This window comes from Geotrypetes seraphini, chromosome 2 (genome assembly GCF_902459505.1).
Source record: "Geotrypetes seraphini chromosome 2, aGeoSer1.1, whole genome shotgun sequence".
In the NCBI taxonomy this organism is placed as follows: Eukaryota; Metazoa; Chordata; class Amphibia; order Gymnophiona; family Dermophiidae; genus Geotrypetes; species Geotrypetes seraphini.
Genome location: NC_047085.1, coordinates 442209519 through 442226341, shown reverse-complemented (window position 1 = coordinate 442226341; position 16823 = coordinate 442209519). Strand labels below are relative to the sequence as shown.

Here is a 16823-nt window from a genome sequence, read left to right as displayed (position 1 = left end):
TATTTCATCCCCGGTGAAGAGGTCCAAAATCCTGCAACAATTGAAACGCCACAGGGCGGATCTGGCTTGTTTGCAGGAAACCAAATTGACTGATGGGGAGCATGAAAAATTAAAACGGGGCTGGGTAGGATCTGTTTTTTATGCATCCTCATCGGTCAAACGGGCTGGAGTTTGTTTGCTGATCCGCAAGGGTCTGAAATGTGTAGTCACCACTTGTCACCGAGACACTCAGGGTAGATCCTTACTATTACACATTACCTTACAGGGTACTGACTTCCGTTTATTGATAATATATGGGCCTAATACCTACTCGACCACGTACTTTAATTCTTTGACTACTTTGGGACTTATGGACACCTCAGTCCCCCTTCTGATAGTTGGGGATTTCAACCAGGTCCTAGACACCTCCCTTGACCGCACCAGAACAACTGGGTCTCCACCTGCAACCGACACTAAAGGGTTGCCCTTCTTGTGTAAAACGCTGGGCCTGGTAGACCCTTGGCGACTACTTCACCCGTTCGAACGTGACTATACACACCAATCACGAGCTCATGGAACCTTTTCCCGATTAGACTATATTTTGATAACTGAATCTCTGTTCTCTCGAGTAACAGAGGCGACTATAGGCCCCTTAGCCATTTCCGATCACTGCCCTATCTGGTTGGATATTGCCTGGACAGCCCCCCCCTTTGGGGGGCTTCCGGTGGCGCTTCCCCTCCTATCTGAAGGAAGATCCTACATTCCAAGCATACTTAAATTCTTGCTGGGAAGACTTCTTAAACACCAATGGACAACATATGCAAACCCCGGATCTATTTTGGGAGACGGCCAAAGCAGTACTAAGAGGGGGGATAATTTCTTTTGTTTCAGCTCGCCGCAAACGGATTACCCAAGGTATTCTTAGACTAGAGAAGCAATATACACAATTGAAAGCCCGATACCTTACAAATCCGTCTCGTCTGCTCCGTGAGGATATGCACTCAGCACAGGTGGCATTGAATGCACTATTACACGAAAGGGTCAAGCGATCACTGTTTTATAGAAAATATAGGTTCTATCGTTATGGTAATAGAACTGGTAGGTTGTTAGCCACACTGACAAAGAACTGGCAGGACGACCGCTATATACCCCGGGTAAAAACTGGGCCTCACTCTTACCATACTAAACCAACTGACATAGCGGAAGCGTTTTACCAGCACTTCTCTAAATTCTATGATAGCCATACTACATCTGCGGGCCCTGACGTGCTTGATTATCTGGAAGACGCAGGCATGCCCAGATTCACAGACCTGCAGAGATCAGTGTTAAACAAACCCATCCAGGGCGTAGAGATACAAAAAGCAATTTCTCATCTCCGCTCATATACTGCCCCGGGACCCGACGGGTTTACCACTGAATTTTACAAGTTGATGTCTGTGCAGGTATGTGACTCTCTCCTGGGTTATTATGTCAAGGCCTTGGAGAAGGGCTGCTTTCCGACACACGCTAACGCGGCTACCATAACTTGATCCCCAAACCAGGCAAACCTAGAGACGAAGTTGACTCTTACCGTCCAATATCCCTCCTCAACGTTGATATCAAAATATTGGCTCGCTTGCTGGCTAATAGACTAACTCCTCTATTGCCGCATGTGATATCTAAGGCTCAAGCTGGATTCGTCCAGGGCCGCCACTCGGTAGTGCATGTTCGGAGGGTATTGTTGGCAATGTCTAGAGCCCAACTCACTTCTACCCCCGGGCATACTGGTCAGTCTAGACGCTGCAAAGGCTTTTGACCAAGTGAATTGGTCCTATTTATTTAAAGTATTGGAATACATGGGTGTGGGGGGTTGGTTTGAGTCCTCTTTGCGGGTGTTATATACATCCCCAACAGCTTCTCTACTAGTAAATGGAATTCTGACACGGCCGTTTGACATAGTCGGGGCACTCGACAGGGATGTCCACTATCCCCACTACTATTCATTCTCTACTTAGACCCCCTCATATCGAACTATCTTGAGGGATGTATGTAGTGGTTGGGTTGAAGGAGGGCACCTCTCAGCTACGCGTGCTGGCATTCGCGGACGACCTCTTACTCACCTTAGCTCAACCGTATAGTTCCCTACCACGTGCTCTGGAACTCTTGGACGAATTCCACATTATTCCGGGCTGACATTGAATAAACTGAAGTCTCTAGTACTCCCCCCCTGCAACTGTCACTTTGCGACTCTTGGCCTGGCCCATTTCCTCTAGTATGGGGCCCCAACATCTATTCGATACCTAGGAATACACATACCGAGGGATTTGTCTACACTTTACTCACTAAATGTTATGCCATTGCTCACACCGAACTACCCAGCGGTTGCAGGCCTGGAGATCCTATCCATTGACACTAATGGGCAGGATTGCCCTGTATAACATGATGATGATTCCACAGTGGCTCTATGTTTTACAAACTTTACCAATATTTTTGTTACACAAACATATCCGACACCATCATCGTGCCCTATCTCGATTTTTATGGGGGGGGAAGAGATCCCGGATCACCTTACCCAAATTAACTCTACCTCTCTCTCAAGGAGGCTTGGGTTTATTACACTTGGGGAGGTTTAATGAGGCCTGCTTGATGCGGCACTTAAATGATTGGTTCTGTAACACATCCTACTTTACGGCAACGGAGGGTGGAATGTTTGGCACTAGCCCCCTACCACTTCAGTTATATGTTACATGTTAAGTGCCTTCCTAAACGGGACAACACCTATGGTGAATTGTTTCTCCTTCCCCTACGACGGCTCTGGAAGACTCTCTGTCGGCGCTTGGCCGTTAGATCAGACACAACCCCGTGTCTCCCGGTGGCGGGTAATGGGGATTTTCTCCCGGGAATGGATCTGGGTGCCCAGGCCTGGTGGAACGGGAGGGGTCCTATTTTATTTGTTTCATGTATTACAACCTACTGGACAACTGCAATCTTTCCAAACATTATGTGATTCTTCTGTAGCACTGCCTGCGGACTGGTTCAAATATACCCAGTTACATCATTATGTCAGTACTTTGTCAAACACTGCCTTGACTGGAACTGTCCAGGACAGATTGTCGGAAGCCCTTTGCCTAACTGCTCAGGAACCCATACCATTACGTTTCCACCACAGATTTCTACAGGATTTGGCTGGAGAATTGGACTATGCTTCCTTAGCTTCTACATGGACTCAAGACTTGCAGATTACAATTTCGGCGGATGTGCTAAAACGGAGCTTTTCAAAGGGTATGAAACTACAGACATCAGTGGCTGATAAAGAACGATATTACAAGTTCCTAACCCGGGCATATTTTGCTCCTGTCCGGGCGTTCCGGGCGCATGTAAGTCCTACTGATTGTTGCCCAAAGTGTGCAGCCCCGCGAGCCTCGCTAGGCCATATGTTTTGGCAGTGTCCGGGAATACAGGCTTACTGGAAACGATGTCTGCCTGCAAATACAATCCATCTGGAACTGCGCTTGGCAGCCCACCAATACATACCTATTTACATTAAAACTCACCTTGATACCCATCCGTCCAGGTGCAGCGGCGTTCGCTCGAAAGGCCATCTTCATGGGACTTAAAACTATTCTCCAATGCTGGTTGTCTCCACACACGCCAACGGTTTCCCACTGGCGCACGCAACTGATCCAGTTGGCTGGCTATGAACGAATATCTATTACAGACATGAACTCTAAAGCTGGTTTATTATACCTACGCTGCTGGGTGCCCTTCTGTTCAACACTGACACCGATTGTCCGCAGTAGATTGTTAAACTGACCTGACTCTTATAAGGCTGTTCCCAGGGGGGGGATGGGAGGGTGGGGTGGGAATATGGGGGGAAAGGGGGATGGGGGAGGACTCTTGGGTTCTATATTGTGGAATAGGTAACTTGCTTGATGATCTGGCTGATCTTGTTAATGTTTTATGTATGAAAACCTAATAAAATTGTTTTAAACATACATAGAGAATGAAGACTAAATGCATCAAGTGCTCAATGGTCAGCGGCCAGAACTTTCATGGCCGTTAGACCCAAAACTGAGCTATCATCGGTACTGTCTTATTTCTCATATATGCCTTTTTGTTTCTAATCTTTATATAGATGTTTTATATTGAATTAATTTTATCATGAGTTGGTTATCACTCTAGTTAAATGCTGGAGATGTGTGGTACTTAGCTCGGGTAAGCAACTGCCCGACGAACTTCCCACACTCAATTCCACAGACGGAAGATCTCCGTTTCGCTCTCAATACATTTCTAAGAGCTTCTTCAGAACAGCATAAGGATTAGCTTCAATACTCTTAGTGGGCTTCAGACACCATCTCCCAGAGGAGGACTGACTGATTTGGAGAGAAGTTTACTCCAGCACAGGGCTGAAAAGCAGCAATCTGCCCACTCTCAAATTGCCCAGGCACTATGACCGATTTTCTTTACTGACAAAATGTCTGAAGCCCACTAAGAGTATTGAAGCTAATCCTTATGCTGTTCTGAAGAAGCTCTTAGAAATGTATTGAGAGCGAAACGGAGATCTTCCGTCTGTGGAATTGAGTGCGGGAAGTTCGTCGGGCAGTTGCTTACCCGAGCTAAGTACCTACACATCTCCAGCATTTAACTAGAGTGATAACCAACTCATGATAAAATTAACATCTATATAAAACATCTATATAAAGATTAGAAACAAAAAGGCATATAGAGAAAATAAGACAGTACCCGATGATAGCTCAGTTTTGGGTCTAACGGCCATGATAAGTTCTGGCCGCTGACCTTGGGCACTTGAGGCATTTAGTCTTCATCTCTATGTATATGCCTGTTCTATTTTTTACTCTTTAGTTTCATTGTTGGCTCTTTTTAGGAGTTTGAGTATTATTACTAAGTTGGATTGAGTGTATTTATTAAAATCTTTTTTAAACCTAGCTACACTAACCGCTGTTGCCATATCCTCTGGCAATGAGCTCCAGAACTAATTGAGAGAAAAATATATTTCCTCCTATTTGTTTTAAAGGTATTTTCCATACACTTCATTGAGTGTCTCCTAGTCTTTGTAGTTTTTGAAAGAGTTAAAAAAATCAATTTACTTCTGCCCTTTCTATATCACGTAGGATTTTGTAGGCTTAACATTATTACTGAAGAGTTGTGAAGTTTTGCATTCACTACATGGAAATTGCCGAGATTATTATATGGTAACTAGGGATGAGCATTTGTTGGAAACAACATAGGAAATGTCAACATCCTATTTGTTATTGGCAAATGAAAACTGGCAGAAAAAGCATGACATTTTTATGTCTTCCAAAAAGTGTGCACACTGTTCATGAAGAGTGTGCATTTGATTTCCTGCGTGCATTCATATGTGCACTTTTGGAAAGAGTAGGCCCACTGTGAGTATTGAATTCCTATTCATAAATAGTGAACACTCTTAACGACATAATGAATGCCTCACCCCCCCCCCCTTTTTAAAAATGCCAGGGTCCACCTTGAGGGTCAGCGCTCAAGAAAAAGATCTGGGTGTCATTGTGGGCAATACGCTGAAACCTTCCGCCCCAATGAGTGGCCGGCGGCCACAAAAGCAAACAAGATACTAGGAATTATTAGAAAAGGGATGGGTAAACAAGACTAAGAATGTTATAATGCCTCTGTATTGTTCAATGGTGCGTCCTCACCTTGAGTATTGCCTTCAGTTCTGGTCTCCTTATCTCAAAAAAAATATATCAGCACTAGAAAAGGTTCAAAGAAGACCAAGATGATAACAGGGATGTAACTCCTCTCGTATGAGGAGAGACTAAAGAGGTTAGGGCTCTTCAGCTTGGAAAAGAGACGGCTGAGGGGAGGATATGATCGAAGTCTACAAATAATCCTGACTGGTGTAGAACGGGTACACGTGGATCGATTTTTTTACTGTAGCAAAATTTACAAAGACCAGGGGACACTCAATGAAGTTACAGAGTAATGCTTTTTTAAGACCAATAGGAGGAAATATTTTTTCACTCAGAACAATAATAGTAATAAATTGTTATATTATTATTATTATTAAGCTCTGGGATGCGTTGCCAAAGGATGTGCCAATAGCGGTTAATGTAGCTGGTTTTAAAAAGGTTTGAACAAGTTCCTGGAGGAAAAGTCTGTTGAGACAGACATGGGGGAAGCTACTACTTGCCTTGGATTGGTGGCATGGATGCTGCTATTATTTGGGTTTTTGCCTTGTACTTGTGACTTGGATTGGCCTCCTTGAAGACGGCTTACTGGGCTAGATGGATCATTGATCTGACCCAGTAAAACTGTTCTTATGTTCTTAACCTTCCTGGAAATGACCTGCCATGAAAATGTTTAGGCAGCACGTCCATTTCATGCAAAGAAAATAAATTTAGGGGGGCACATAACTCTTACTAGCAGTTGGATGCGTAAATGACCCTATTCTATAACATCGCTCCCAGTGGCGTAGTGAGAGTGTGAGGAGGTGGGGCAGTGGCACCCCACCTACTTCTCCACCCCTCACTCCTCCCCCCATTACTGTATGTGCACACCCCTTCCTCCATGCCTCATTAACTTTGCTGGTGCAAGCAGCATCTTCAACCTGGAGAAAGCCTTGGCTCTCCATCTGATGTCACTTCCTGATTCCATGATTAGGAAGTGACTTCGGAGGGAGTACCAAGGCCAGCGCGAGCAGCAGGTTGGAGCTGCTGTGCACACCGGCGAAGAGTTAGAGTCAAGGAGGGAAGTCAAGGCGCACGTGTGGCAGTGGAGTGGCGGGGAAGGACTGGGGGAGCAGAGAGGAGGAGAGGTGCCAGCGCTCCCACCAAAACAGCACTAGGTGAGGTCCATCCCCCCATTCCCCTTAGCATGCCACTGATCGTGTCTAAGTTCTGGTAATGCCCATGACCTGCTCGTGCCCTCCTGTGGCTACACTCCTTTAAGAGTTAATTGCCATCAAATTTAGGTGTGCGTGCTAATGCCCAATTCAGGAAAAAAAATTTCAATTCAATTCAGCCTATTGAATCGATTTTTTTATTCAATTTTCCTGCCCAATTGGGTGATTTTAAAAAAAAAACATCCTGGTGGGTTTATTTTATAGCATCTTCACCTCCTTTGCCTTCTCCTACCCACACTGGCGCTTTGGTGTAAACAAAATAAACAAAATAAACAAAAAAGACTTTTCTTCTCTCTGTTAAATCCTAGCTCACATTTGTGGTCTAACACCAGCTCTGACAGGATACACATTTCAAATCTGACAAATTGTAATCACAAAACAGAAAATAAAATTAATTTTCCTACCTTTTGTTGTCTGGTCATTATTCAAATCTTGTTGGTCCCAGGCTCTGGTTGTCTTCTGATAACTTGCTTGCCAGGGTCTCCTTCTTCTGTTCTCCCCTTCCGTTTCCCTTCCTACCCTGTAGGTCTGGCATCTTTCCTTTTTTTCATCTCCATCCACAGATCCACCTTTTCTCAACTACCCTTTCATCCAGCATGTCTCCCTCCTTCCCCACCACCCCAGGGTCCACCATCTCTCCCTTTCTGTTCCTTTCATCTCTAAATCCCATTGTCCACTATCTCTCTCCCTCTCCTCTGTTTTTAGACCCATTATTTCTTCCCCCCAAAGTCCGGCATATGCACGTCTCTTTGAACCCCCTTTCCTCCCTCCCTCTCTCCGTGTACTTCTACACCAGGGCCCACTCCCCTGAAAGTCTGTCCCCCATGAAGGTCTGTCTCCCACTGAAGGCCTGCACCTCCCCTGAAGGCCTACACCCACCACTGGAAGGCCTGCCTGTCCCCCCTGAAGGCCTGTACCACCACCCCTGAAAGCCTGTACCACCACCCTGAAGGCCTGCACAACATCCCTGAAGGCCAGCACTACCCCCTGAAGGCCAGCACTCTACCCCTGAAGGCCTGTCCCCCCCAAATGACTGCACCTCCCCTCGAAGGACTGTCTTCCCCCTCCCTGACCTCCCACGCCTCCATTTACCTGATTCCAGCAGGGAGCAGCCTGCAGAGAGGATCACCGGTACTTTAGCGATCATTGCAGGTTGCCATAGGCCTTCTGACGTCAGAGGCAGGATCATGTCAGAGGGAAGACAGCTCCTGAGGCCTATACCTGCAATGATTGCTAAAGTATGAGCGATCCTCTCTTCAGACTGCTGCCTGCTGTAATCAGGAAAATGGAGGCGCGGGAGGCCAGGGGGGAAGCCAGACACTGCAGCACCATGACTGACCCTCCCCCCTCGCCCTCTAAAGGAGGAGTGGCAGCGGCCAGCCAGCAAGAGGCAGCGCTGCCGATCCTGCTTTAGGGGGTGAGGGGGGAGGGTCAGACAATGAATTGGGAGGCTGAATTTTTGGGGGTTTTGAATGATTCGAATCGATTCACCCGAAATGAATCGGTGAATCGATTCAAATCGTGAATCGGGCAGCACTAGTGCGTGCTACTGAATAAGGTACAGGAGAGATCCATTGGTAACTCCAAATGAGTGCCAATTAACACCATTAATTGATTGTTGACAGCTCATTAATTAATTAGTTTGCACACGGATCTGGGATCCTCTCCCAGACTTGCATATCTAACTTTGGGTGACCTGCATAGAATCTGGGGCTACAGTGGGTTAAGTGCATGATGGCTAATATGGGTGCATTTATGTCCACATAGTAACATAGCAAATGACGGCAGATAAAGTTTCAAGTTTATTTAAAATTTCTTATACCGCCTAATCAAACCTAGACGGTGTACAAAAATGTTAAAACCATCTACTAACTAAAATACAGTTTAAAAACACACAACAATACTAGGGCAGATACTAGCTTTAAAAGACTAATAAACTAACAAAAATATTAACAAACAGACAAGAAGGAAAGGAGGGCTGGAACTACAATATGTAAAGAAAAAGAAAACATGTAAAGGAAAAGAACAATAGGAAGGGGAACAGGTATTAAGACTCTTACTAAATGCTAGGTTGTCCTTAAAAGGACAGTTAGGTATCAAAAGTGTCGCGTTATATCCATTATCTAATCCAGTGTTCTTCAACCTTTTTACACCCGTGGACCGGCAGAAAAAAAAGAATTATTTTGTGGACCGGCAAACTACTAGGACTAAAATTTAAAAAACCCGGTTTCCGCCCCATCTCCGCGAGCTCGGTCCCCACAAATCATCTGATCCCATCCACACAAACCTCAGTTATGATTTTATATTGAATGTATTTTATTAAAGTATAAAAAGAAACAATATTCTGTGCAATTGTCATTTTATAAATACAATAATACAGAGCAAGGATCAACAAAATCCCTGTCTCCTCTCCCCTTCACATATATCCCCTCTACTATCAAGAAAACTGAATAAGCCAAATTATTACAGAATGCTACACAGAAATATCATGCTAACATAATACTGAAGTAACACATGACAGGAATAGTTTTAGGGGAGTGCAACTAGGGCAACTGCCCCCTGGTCAGAGAGCGCCCTAAGCCAGCTGGAAGCTAAAGAAGCACTGCCTGGGTTTTGCAGTCCCCAGTTATGTCTAACACCAGCTCTAGCAGGATATATATTTCAAATCTGATATATTCTAATCACAAAATAGAAATAAAATTATTTTTTTCTACCTTTTGTCGTCTCTGGTTTCTGCTTTCAATCTTTTTTTCACTCTCTTCCTTCCAGCATCTGCCCCTCTCTGTCTCTTCATCCAGCATCTGCCCCTTCCATCCACTGTCTGTCCTCTCCCCCTTCCATATGGTATCTGTCTTCTTTCTATGTCCCTCTCCCCCTTTCCATCCAGCTTGTGCCCCTCTCTCCTTTTTACATGATTCATTCCAGCTTCACTGCTCTCTTCATTTTTTATCTCTCCTACACCAGATCTATCATCGTTGTCCCTCTGCTTATTTTTCTGCTGACCCCCTTCCTATCATCAATCTCTCTACTTTCTCATGCCTGTGTCTCCCCTTCCCCTCCTCTAATCTCTCTGCCTTCCTTTTTTCATTCTCCCTTCCCTCCTCCTTCTGTCCAGCAGTAACTCTCTTCCCTTCCTCCCCTCCCAGCAGCATCTCTCCATCTCCCTCTCCAGTAGCAGCTGTCCCTTTTTTTTCCTTGCCCAGCAGCTTTCCAGATTCCTTTCCCTCCTCCCCTCCCAGAAGCATCTCTCCTTCTCCTTCTCCCTCTCCAGTAGCAGCTGTCCCTTTTTTTCCATGCCCAGCAGCTTCCCAGATTCCTTTCCCTCCTCCCCTCCCAGAAGCATCTCTCCTTCTTCTTCTCCCTCTCCAGTAGCAGCTGTCCCTTTTTTATCCAGCAGCTTCCCAGATTCCTTTCCCTCCTCCCCTCCCAGAAGCATCTCTCCGTTCTCCTCTCCAGTAGCAGCTGTCCCTTTTTTTCCTGGCCCAGCAGCTTCCCAGATTCCTTTCCCTCCTCCCCTCCCAGAAGCATCTCTCTTCTTTCTCCCTCTCCAGTAGCAGCTGTCCCTTTTTTTTCCTGGCCCAGCAGCTTCCCAGATTCCTTTCCCTCCTCCCCTCCCAGATGCATCTCTCCTTCTCCTTCTCCCTCTCCAGTAGCAGCTGTCCCTTTTTTTTCCTGGCCAGCAGCTTCCAGATTCCTTTCCCTCCTCCCCTCCTAGAAGCATCTCTCCTTCTCCCTTTTCCAGTAGCAGCTGTCCCTTTTTTCCCTGCCCAGCAGCTTCCCAGACCTCTGATAGTGGTTTTCTCCCCTCCAGAGGCTCTTCTTACTTCCCAGCGCAGCGATTCACGAAGGCAGCCCCGGGTCCTTTGTTGGGTCGCGCCGCCTCTGAGGAAAGAGGAAGTTGCATCATCAGAGGTAGCCGCGACTCAGCAAAAGCCCCGAGGCTGCCTTCGTGAATATCTGCGCTGGGAAGTAAAGGAGAGCAGCAGAGAGGGGAGAAAGCCACTGTCGGAGGCTCCCCAAGATCTCTCCGGCCCAGCGTATGCTTCCGTTGCTGATATTGCCGGTCCTGCGTGGACCGGCAGGAAGTTGAAATGAGTCAATCTTGCCGGTCCTGCGCGGACCAGCAAAAATTTCCTGCGGACCGACACCGGTCCGCAGACCGGCAGTTGAAGAACTATGATCTAATCTAATCTAATCTAATCCTTAGGTTTGTATACCGCATCATCTCCACGTTCGTAGAGCTCGGCGTGGTTTACAGTAGATGAAATAGGAAGGAACTACAACAAAGGGTTAGAGGTAAAAGTATGAAGAATATTTAGAGGACTTGGGATGCCAGATATGAAGAGTTTTTGAGGACTTAGGATACCAAGGTTGGAGAGAGGCTTAAATTTTTGAGAAAAGCCAGGTTTTCAGATGTTTGCAGAAAACTTGGAGAGAGCTCAAGTTCCGAAGAGGGGAGGTAAGGTTGTTCCAGAGCTCGGTAATTTTGAAGGGGAGGGATCAATTGTAATCAATTGTGTTCTGGATCAATTGTAATCTAGAAAGACAGTTTTTTGTAATACCAAGTTACAGGGCATTACAATAGTCAAGATGAGATAAAATAATCGACTGAACCAGAAAGGAAAAATGTTGTTAATGGAAAAGATGTCTGACTTTCCTCAGCATACGCAGATTGAAAAAACATTTCTTGATCACAGAACTAATCTGATCCTTAAAAGAGAGCGAGGAATCGAAAGGGACTCCCAAAATCTTAGCAGAAAATTTGATTTGTAAAGAAGTTCCAGAGGACAATGCTACAGAACTAGGGAGATAATCTGGTTTCAGGCCAAGCCACAATAATTTTGTCTTGGATGCATTCAATTTCATCCGAACAAATTGGGCCCATGTTTGGAGTTTAGAAATGCAACTAAAGTCCCTAGGAATGTAATATAGTAATATGTAATATGATCCAACAGTCAGCTTCCAATATTGCTATTATGAAAACACTGAAAAAATATGTGGAGGCTCACTACTAAATGCTAGGTTGTCCTTAAAAGGACAGTTAGGTATCAAAAGTGTCGCGTTATACCCATTATAAAGACATGATTAAATTAACTTGTCTCTTCTTTGATATTTCTGGGTCATAGGCTGTAAAGTCCTCCTGGTATTGTGCTAGGTTCCAAATGTTGAAATGCCATCCGAGCTCACTCCAGTCTATCCAACCATCCTTAATTAATTGGTGTCAGTTTTTAAATGGCACTTGATATTCAGTGCCGCTCCGGCTGTCTAAATGCCAGTTTAAATTCATTTTCAGCGTAAGTGCATTCATAAAACTATAGGTGTACTCTGCTGCATGTATAGTTTTCTAAGTGCAAGAAAATGGGCACAAGAGGGGCGTTCTCTGGGTGGGCTTCGCTATACGTATACTTGTGTAGTCGCTGATATTGGGCCCCTGCATCTTGTACATTTGGTATAATGTGGAGCTTCCAGTCAAATATATAATCTAGACCAGGGGTGCCCAATAGGTCGATCGCAATCAACGGATAGCTCGCCAAGGCAAAGTGAGTCGATCACCCAGGACTCACTTTGCCTTGGCGATCTATCAGGCCAATCAGTCTTCCTCTCCCTGAGGTCAATTCTGCCGTCGGAGAGGAAATTCGGGCCAGCCAATCGCTGCCTGGCTAGGCGGATCTTCCTCTCCGACGGCAGAATTGACGTCGGGGAGAGGAATGCTGGTCGGCCCGAAGCAGGGAAAGCATGGGGTGGCGTCGGCGTCGGCTTTGGGGCCTGTTATCCATTGGTGGTGGTTTGGGTCCTGTTCCCCAATGGCAGCGGCAGTGGCAGTGGCTTGGGGAAGGGCAGGGAGAAAGAAAGAAAGGGGGCAGGCAGGGAGACAGAAGGAAAGAAGAGAAACAGAAAAAAAGAAAGGGGGCATGAAGAGAGAAAGAAAGAAAGGTCAGGGAGAGAGGGAAGAAAAAGTTGGTGGAGGGAATGAGGTGTGGAGGAGAGGAAGCATACAGGCTGAAAGATTGAATGCACAGTCAGAAGAAGAAAGTGCAACCAGAGACTCATGAAATCACCAGACAAGGTAGGAAAAATGATTTTATTTTAAATTTAGTGATCAAAATGTGTTCTGAAATTAATCTATATTTATTTTTCAATATGGTCCCCTTTTACTAAACCGCAATAGTGGTTTTTAGCGCAGGGAGCCTATGAGCGTCGAGAGCAGCGCTGGGCATTCAGCGCAGCTCCCTGCGCTAAAAACTGCTATCGTGGTTTAGTAAAAAGGGAGGGGGTGGGTATTTGTCTATTTTTGTATGGTTGTTACTGAGGTGACAGTGCATAGAGTCATCTGCTTTGACCTCTTTGAAAAAACCCCGGAATAGGAATGATAATTAACAATTTTATGCGTATAGTGTGCGTTGTGTTTTTTTTAAACTTTATTGTTGGTAGATCATATTGACTTGGTCATTTTAAAAGTAGCTCGCGAGTCAAAAAAGTGTGGGCACCCCTGATCTAGACATATAGGAATCCAGTTTCAATACCTGTATAGAGAGAGTAGATGTATAAGTATATAAATAAGCATGTATTTTCAGTGGCACAAATTTTGTGCAGTGCTGCTGGAAGTCCATCTAACCTACACACGTATTTTTTGTCAATATAAATTGCCCCGCTATATGTATGAATATTTACACCCATACCTCCACACACAGAAACCTTACTTGTCTTGACTGCAGCTGCTCTTTCTCATCCTTGGAAAGCTGCCACCCTAGAATCTCTTAGTCTTCCCTAGTGGATAAGCAGGCCCTGCCAGTGGGGTGGCGTAATTGGCTGCACAGTCTCTTCAGTGTTTGCATGGTGAGAAGACCCAGACCCGAGATTCCACTCTCTGGGGTGAATTCTTTAAAGGGTGCTGAGAAATTGGTGTGAAGCACTATTTTATAAACAGAACTCCAAGCTAAGCGCCATTTTAGAAGAGCACTTAGGGCTGATTCCCAAGCCTGATGTTGGGTGCCGGTAGTTATGCTAGATGAAACCTGCTGGCACCCAACATTTGGGTGTGGGAGTGGTGCTATTCTGTAACAGTGTGTGTAATATTGGAACACCCTTGCCCTGCCCCTGGCCACGCCCTCTTTTGTGTCATGCACTAGTGGATTTGTGTGCCTGGTATTATAGTGCGCAGGAAGATGTGAGCGCAAATTCCCAATTACTGCAATAATTGATTATTGACATCAATTTATTGTAAATTAATGGCTCGTTAGGTAACTAATTTGCGCATGCTTATTCGATTTATGTGCAAATTTCAGCACATATGTTTCAGCACCATATATAGAATCTGGGGATATTTGATTACTGATATCAGCCGAAATGCTGAACTTTGTAAGAAAACAAAATAGAAGAAATTGATATATGATCTTTCCCTGCTCTATTACAAATATAAAGATTTTACTATTTGTTGTAGGAGAGAATGAAGTTCCCTCTGAAGATGCACTGATTCTACAACTGCAACTTACCAAAGGTCAGGAAAAATTTGTGGATATGCTAAAAAGTCAGCAGAAGATAATTACCGACTTGCAGCAAAAGCTCACCGAGCAGCAAAATATGATGATTAACCAGCAGCGAGAAATTCTAGAGCAGCAGAGGAAAATGTATGAGCAAATGGATTTGATAAAGGTTCAGTACGGCATGGTTTTTGACACAGTGAAGCAAATGTCGTTCCAGAGCTTGCAGGAAGATATACAGCATTACTTTGAAGCTCACCTTCAAGGACTTCAGAACCAGGTCAGAAATCATCTTCACAAGCCCTATTTTGGGCAGAAATTGGATGTTGATGCAAAAGTGATTGATGTTGGCGGACCGTTACTTAGCTGCAACCTCTGTGAAACCGATGAATTTTGCAATTTCCAGAAGACACCACATCAGTGTGAAAAATGCACCTTGTGCCCTGCCGGTTTTTTCCAAATGTCCGAATGCTCTACAAATGCTGATCGGATTTGCCAGGTGAAATGTTAACCGTTTTTTTTCTATTTACTCATAATTTGTAAAGGATTTGGACTGGGGAAAAAGCGGGGGGAAACATTCATGTGCTGGCAATAGCACTAAGTCACCTGGTTCTGTACCTCTCTGTTCTAGAAAGACAAATGTTTGTGCATTCCAGGGGCACACAAAAGGAATGTGGAAGAGCCTCAGCTGAGTGTAGTGTAGAGTACACAGACCACTTGCTGGATTCTGTCACTTAAGGGCTCCTTTTACGAAGCCGCGTTAGGGGCTTTATCGCACGCTAACCCCCGCGCTAGCTGAAAAACTACCGCCTGCTCAAGAGGAGGCGGTAGCGGCTAGCGTGGCCGGCAAATTAGCGCACGCTATTATGCGCGTTAAACCGCTAACGCGGCTTCGTAAAAGGAGCCCTAAGTCTGTTTACCTGTTAACAAAGTAACAGAGGGAGACTATAATATCCATTCTGTCTTGTCTGTCCATGTCACCACTTATCTACCCTTGGGACCCATTCCAATTACAGTGGAACCTTGGTTTACGAGCATAATTCATTCCAGAAGCATGCTCGTAAATCAAGTTACTCAGATATCAAAGCGAGTTTCCCTATAGCAATGAATGGAAACTCGTTTTGATTCGTTCCACCAAACCCCCCTCACCCGAGGCTACCGGCGCTGCTCCATCACCCCCTCTCCCCCGCTCTAACCGGCATCGCAACCCCCCCACGAATTCCCCCCCCCCCCCCCCCGCGAGAACCGCATCGCACCCCCGTGCTGAAAGCGGCATCCGCCCGCCCTTCCTCTCAAACACGCTCCTTACCCCTTCTGCTGGTTGTGAGAGTGAAAGCAAGCTCCCGCCTCTTGCCTGGCTCGGGCCTTGAGCATCCGCGCATGCTCAAGGCCTTCTGGCTCTCGAGAGAACGAGAGTGTTACAATACAGAGTTATTAATATTGGCATGATTGTGCCTACTTATGTTACTGGCCCATGTTTATATCAAATCAATTGCCCTACATATATATACACATATAAACTAGGTTTACTATTGCGGCTTAATACACTATGGGCTCCTTTTACAAAGGTGCGCTAATGTTTTTAACGTACGCACCGGATTGGTGTGCGCTAGCCGAAAATCTACTGCCTGCTCAAAAGGAGGCGGTAGCGGCTAGCGTGCGCAGCAATTTAGCTCGTGTTAAGGTCCTAGCACGCCTTTGTAAAAGGAGCCCTATATTTATACACCTCCTGAGGAGGTTAGTCATTTCAGCTATATATAATCTATTTTCACACATCCCTGAAAGTTCTAGTTTAATCTCCATGTCAACTTCATAATTTCAGTTGAAGTAGTTTGAGAAAAGAATAGTCTTTATCCCTTTCTTGAATTTTCCAGTGTCCTCTTCTAGCTTTAATTCCTTTGGAAGGGCATTCCACCACATTGTGACCATTCCCGAGAACATTCTTGCCCTGGGGCTTTTGTATTTGATGTCTTTGAAGGAGGGGATTTGTCATAAGGACTCTTGGTTTGAATGCAGAGCGTATGGGAGTTTATGGTTTTGTAGTCTGGCTGCTAGGTATTGCGGTTCTGAGAGGTGAACAGTTTTGTGCATCAGCAGTAAGATTATGAATCTCACCCTGGTCTCAGTCGGGAGCCAGTGTAAATCTTTCAGCAGCAGTGTGGCACTTCTTCCTCCCCTCTTAAAGTCAATCAATTTGTACCTTTGCTTAATCTTTGTAAACTGCATAGAACTTCACGGTATTGTGGTATATAAGCTGTTGTTATTATTATTATTGTCTGTTTCAGTTTACCTAGCAAAAACCTTGCTGCGGCGTTTTGTACTGTTTGAATCTGTCTGATCATGTATTTTAGTAAACCCAGCAGGGTTGAATTGCAGTAATCAGTTTATTTATTAGATGTCTGTGTGGATAACTACTCCCCCCAAAAGCAATAAGGATTAGGCTAGAAGGTTCTCTTACCCACAACAAAGCAATTTTACCTAGCTGATTG

The 16823-nt window shown here is 45.1% G+C and overlaps 1 protein-coding gene across 6 annotated transcripts in view; it reads left to right on the top strand.

The window, feature by feature from the left end:
* LOC117354247 overlaps window positions 1–16823 on the top strand; it is a 56408-nt gene that overhangs the window by 14981 nt on the left and 24604 nt on the right. For all 6 annotated transcript variants that reach the window (XM_033931403.1, XM_033931401.1, XM_033931399.1 and 3 more), the window contains exon 3: window positions 14295–14833. In XM_033931403.1, coding sequence (XP_033787294.1) covers window positions 14295–14833 — 539 coding nt within the window. The remainder of the gene's footprint in view (window positions 1–14294; window positions 14834–16823) is intronic.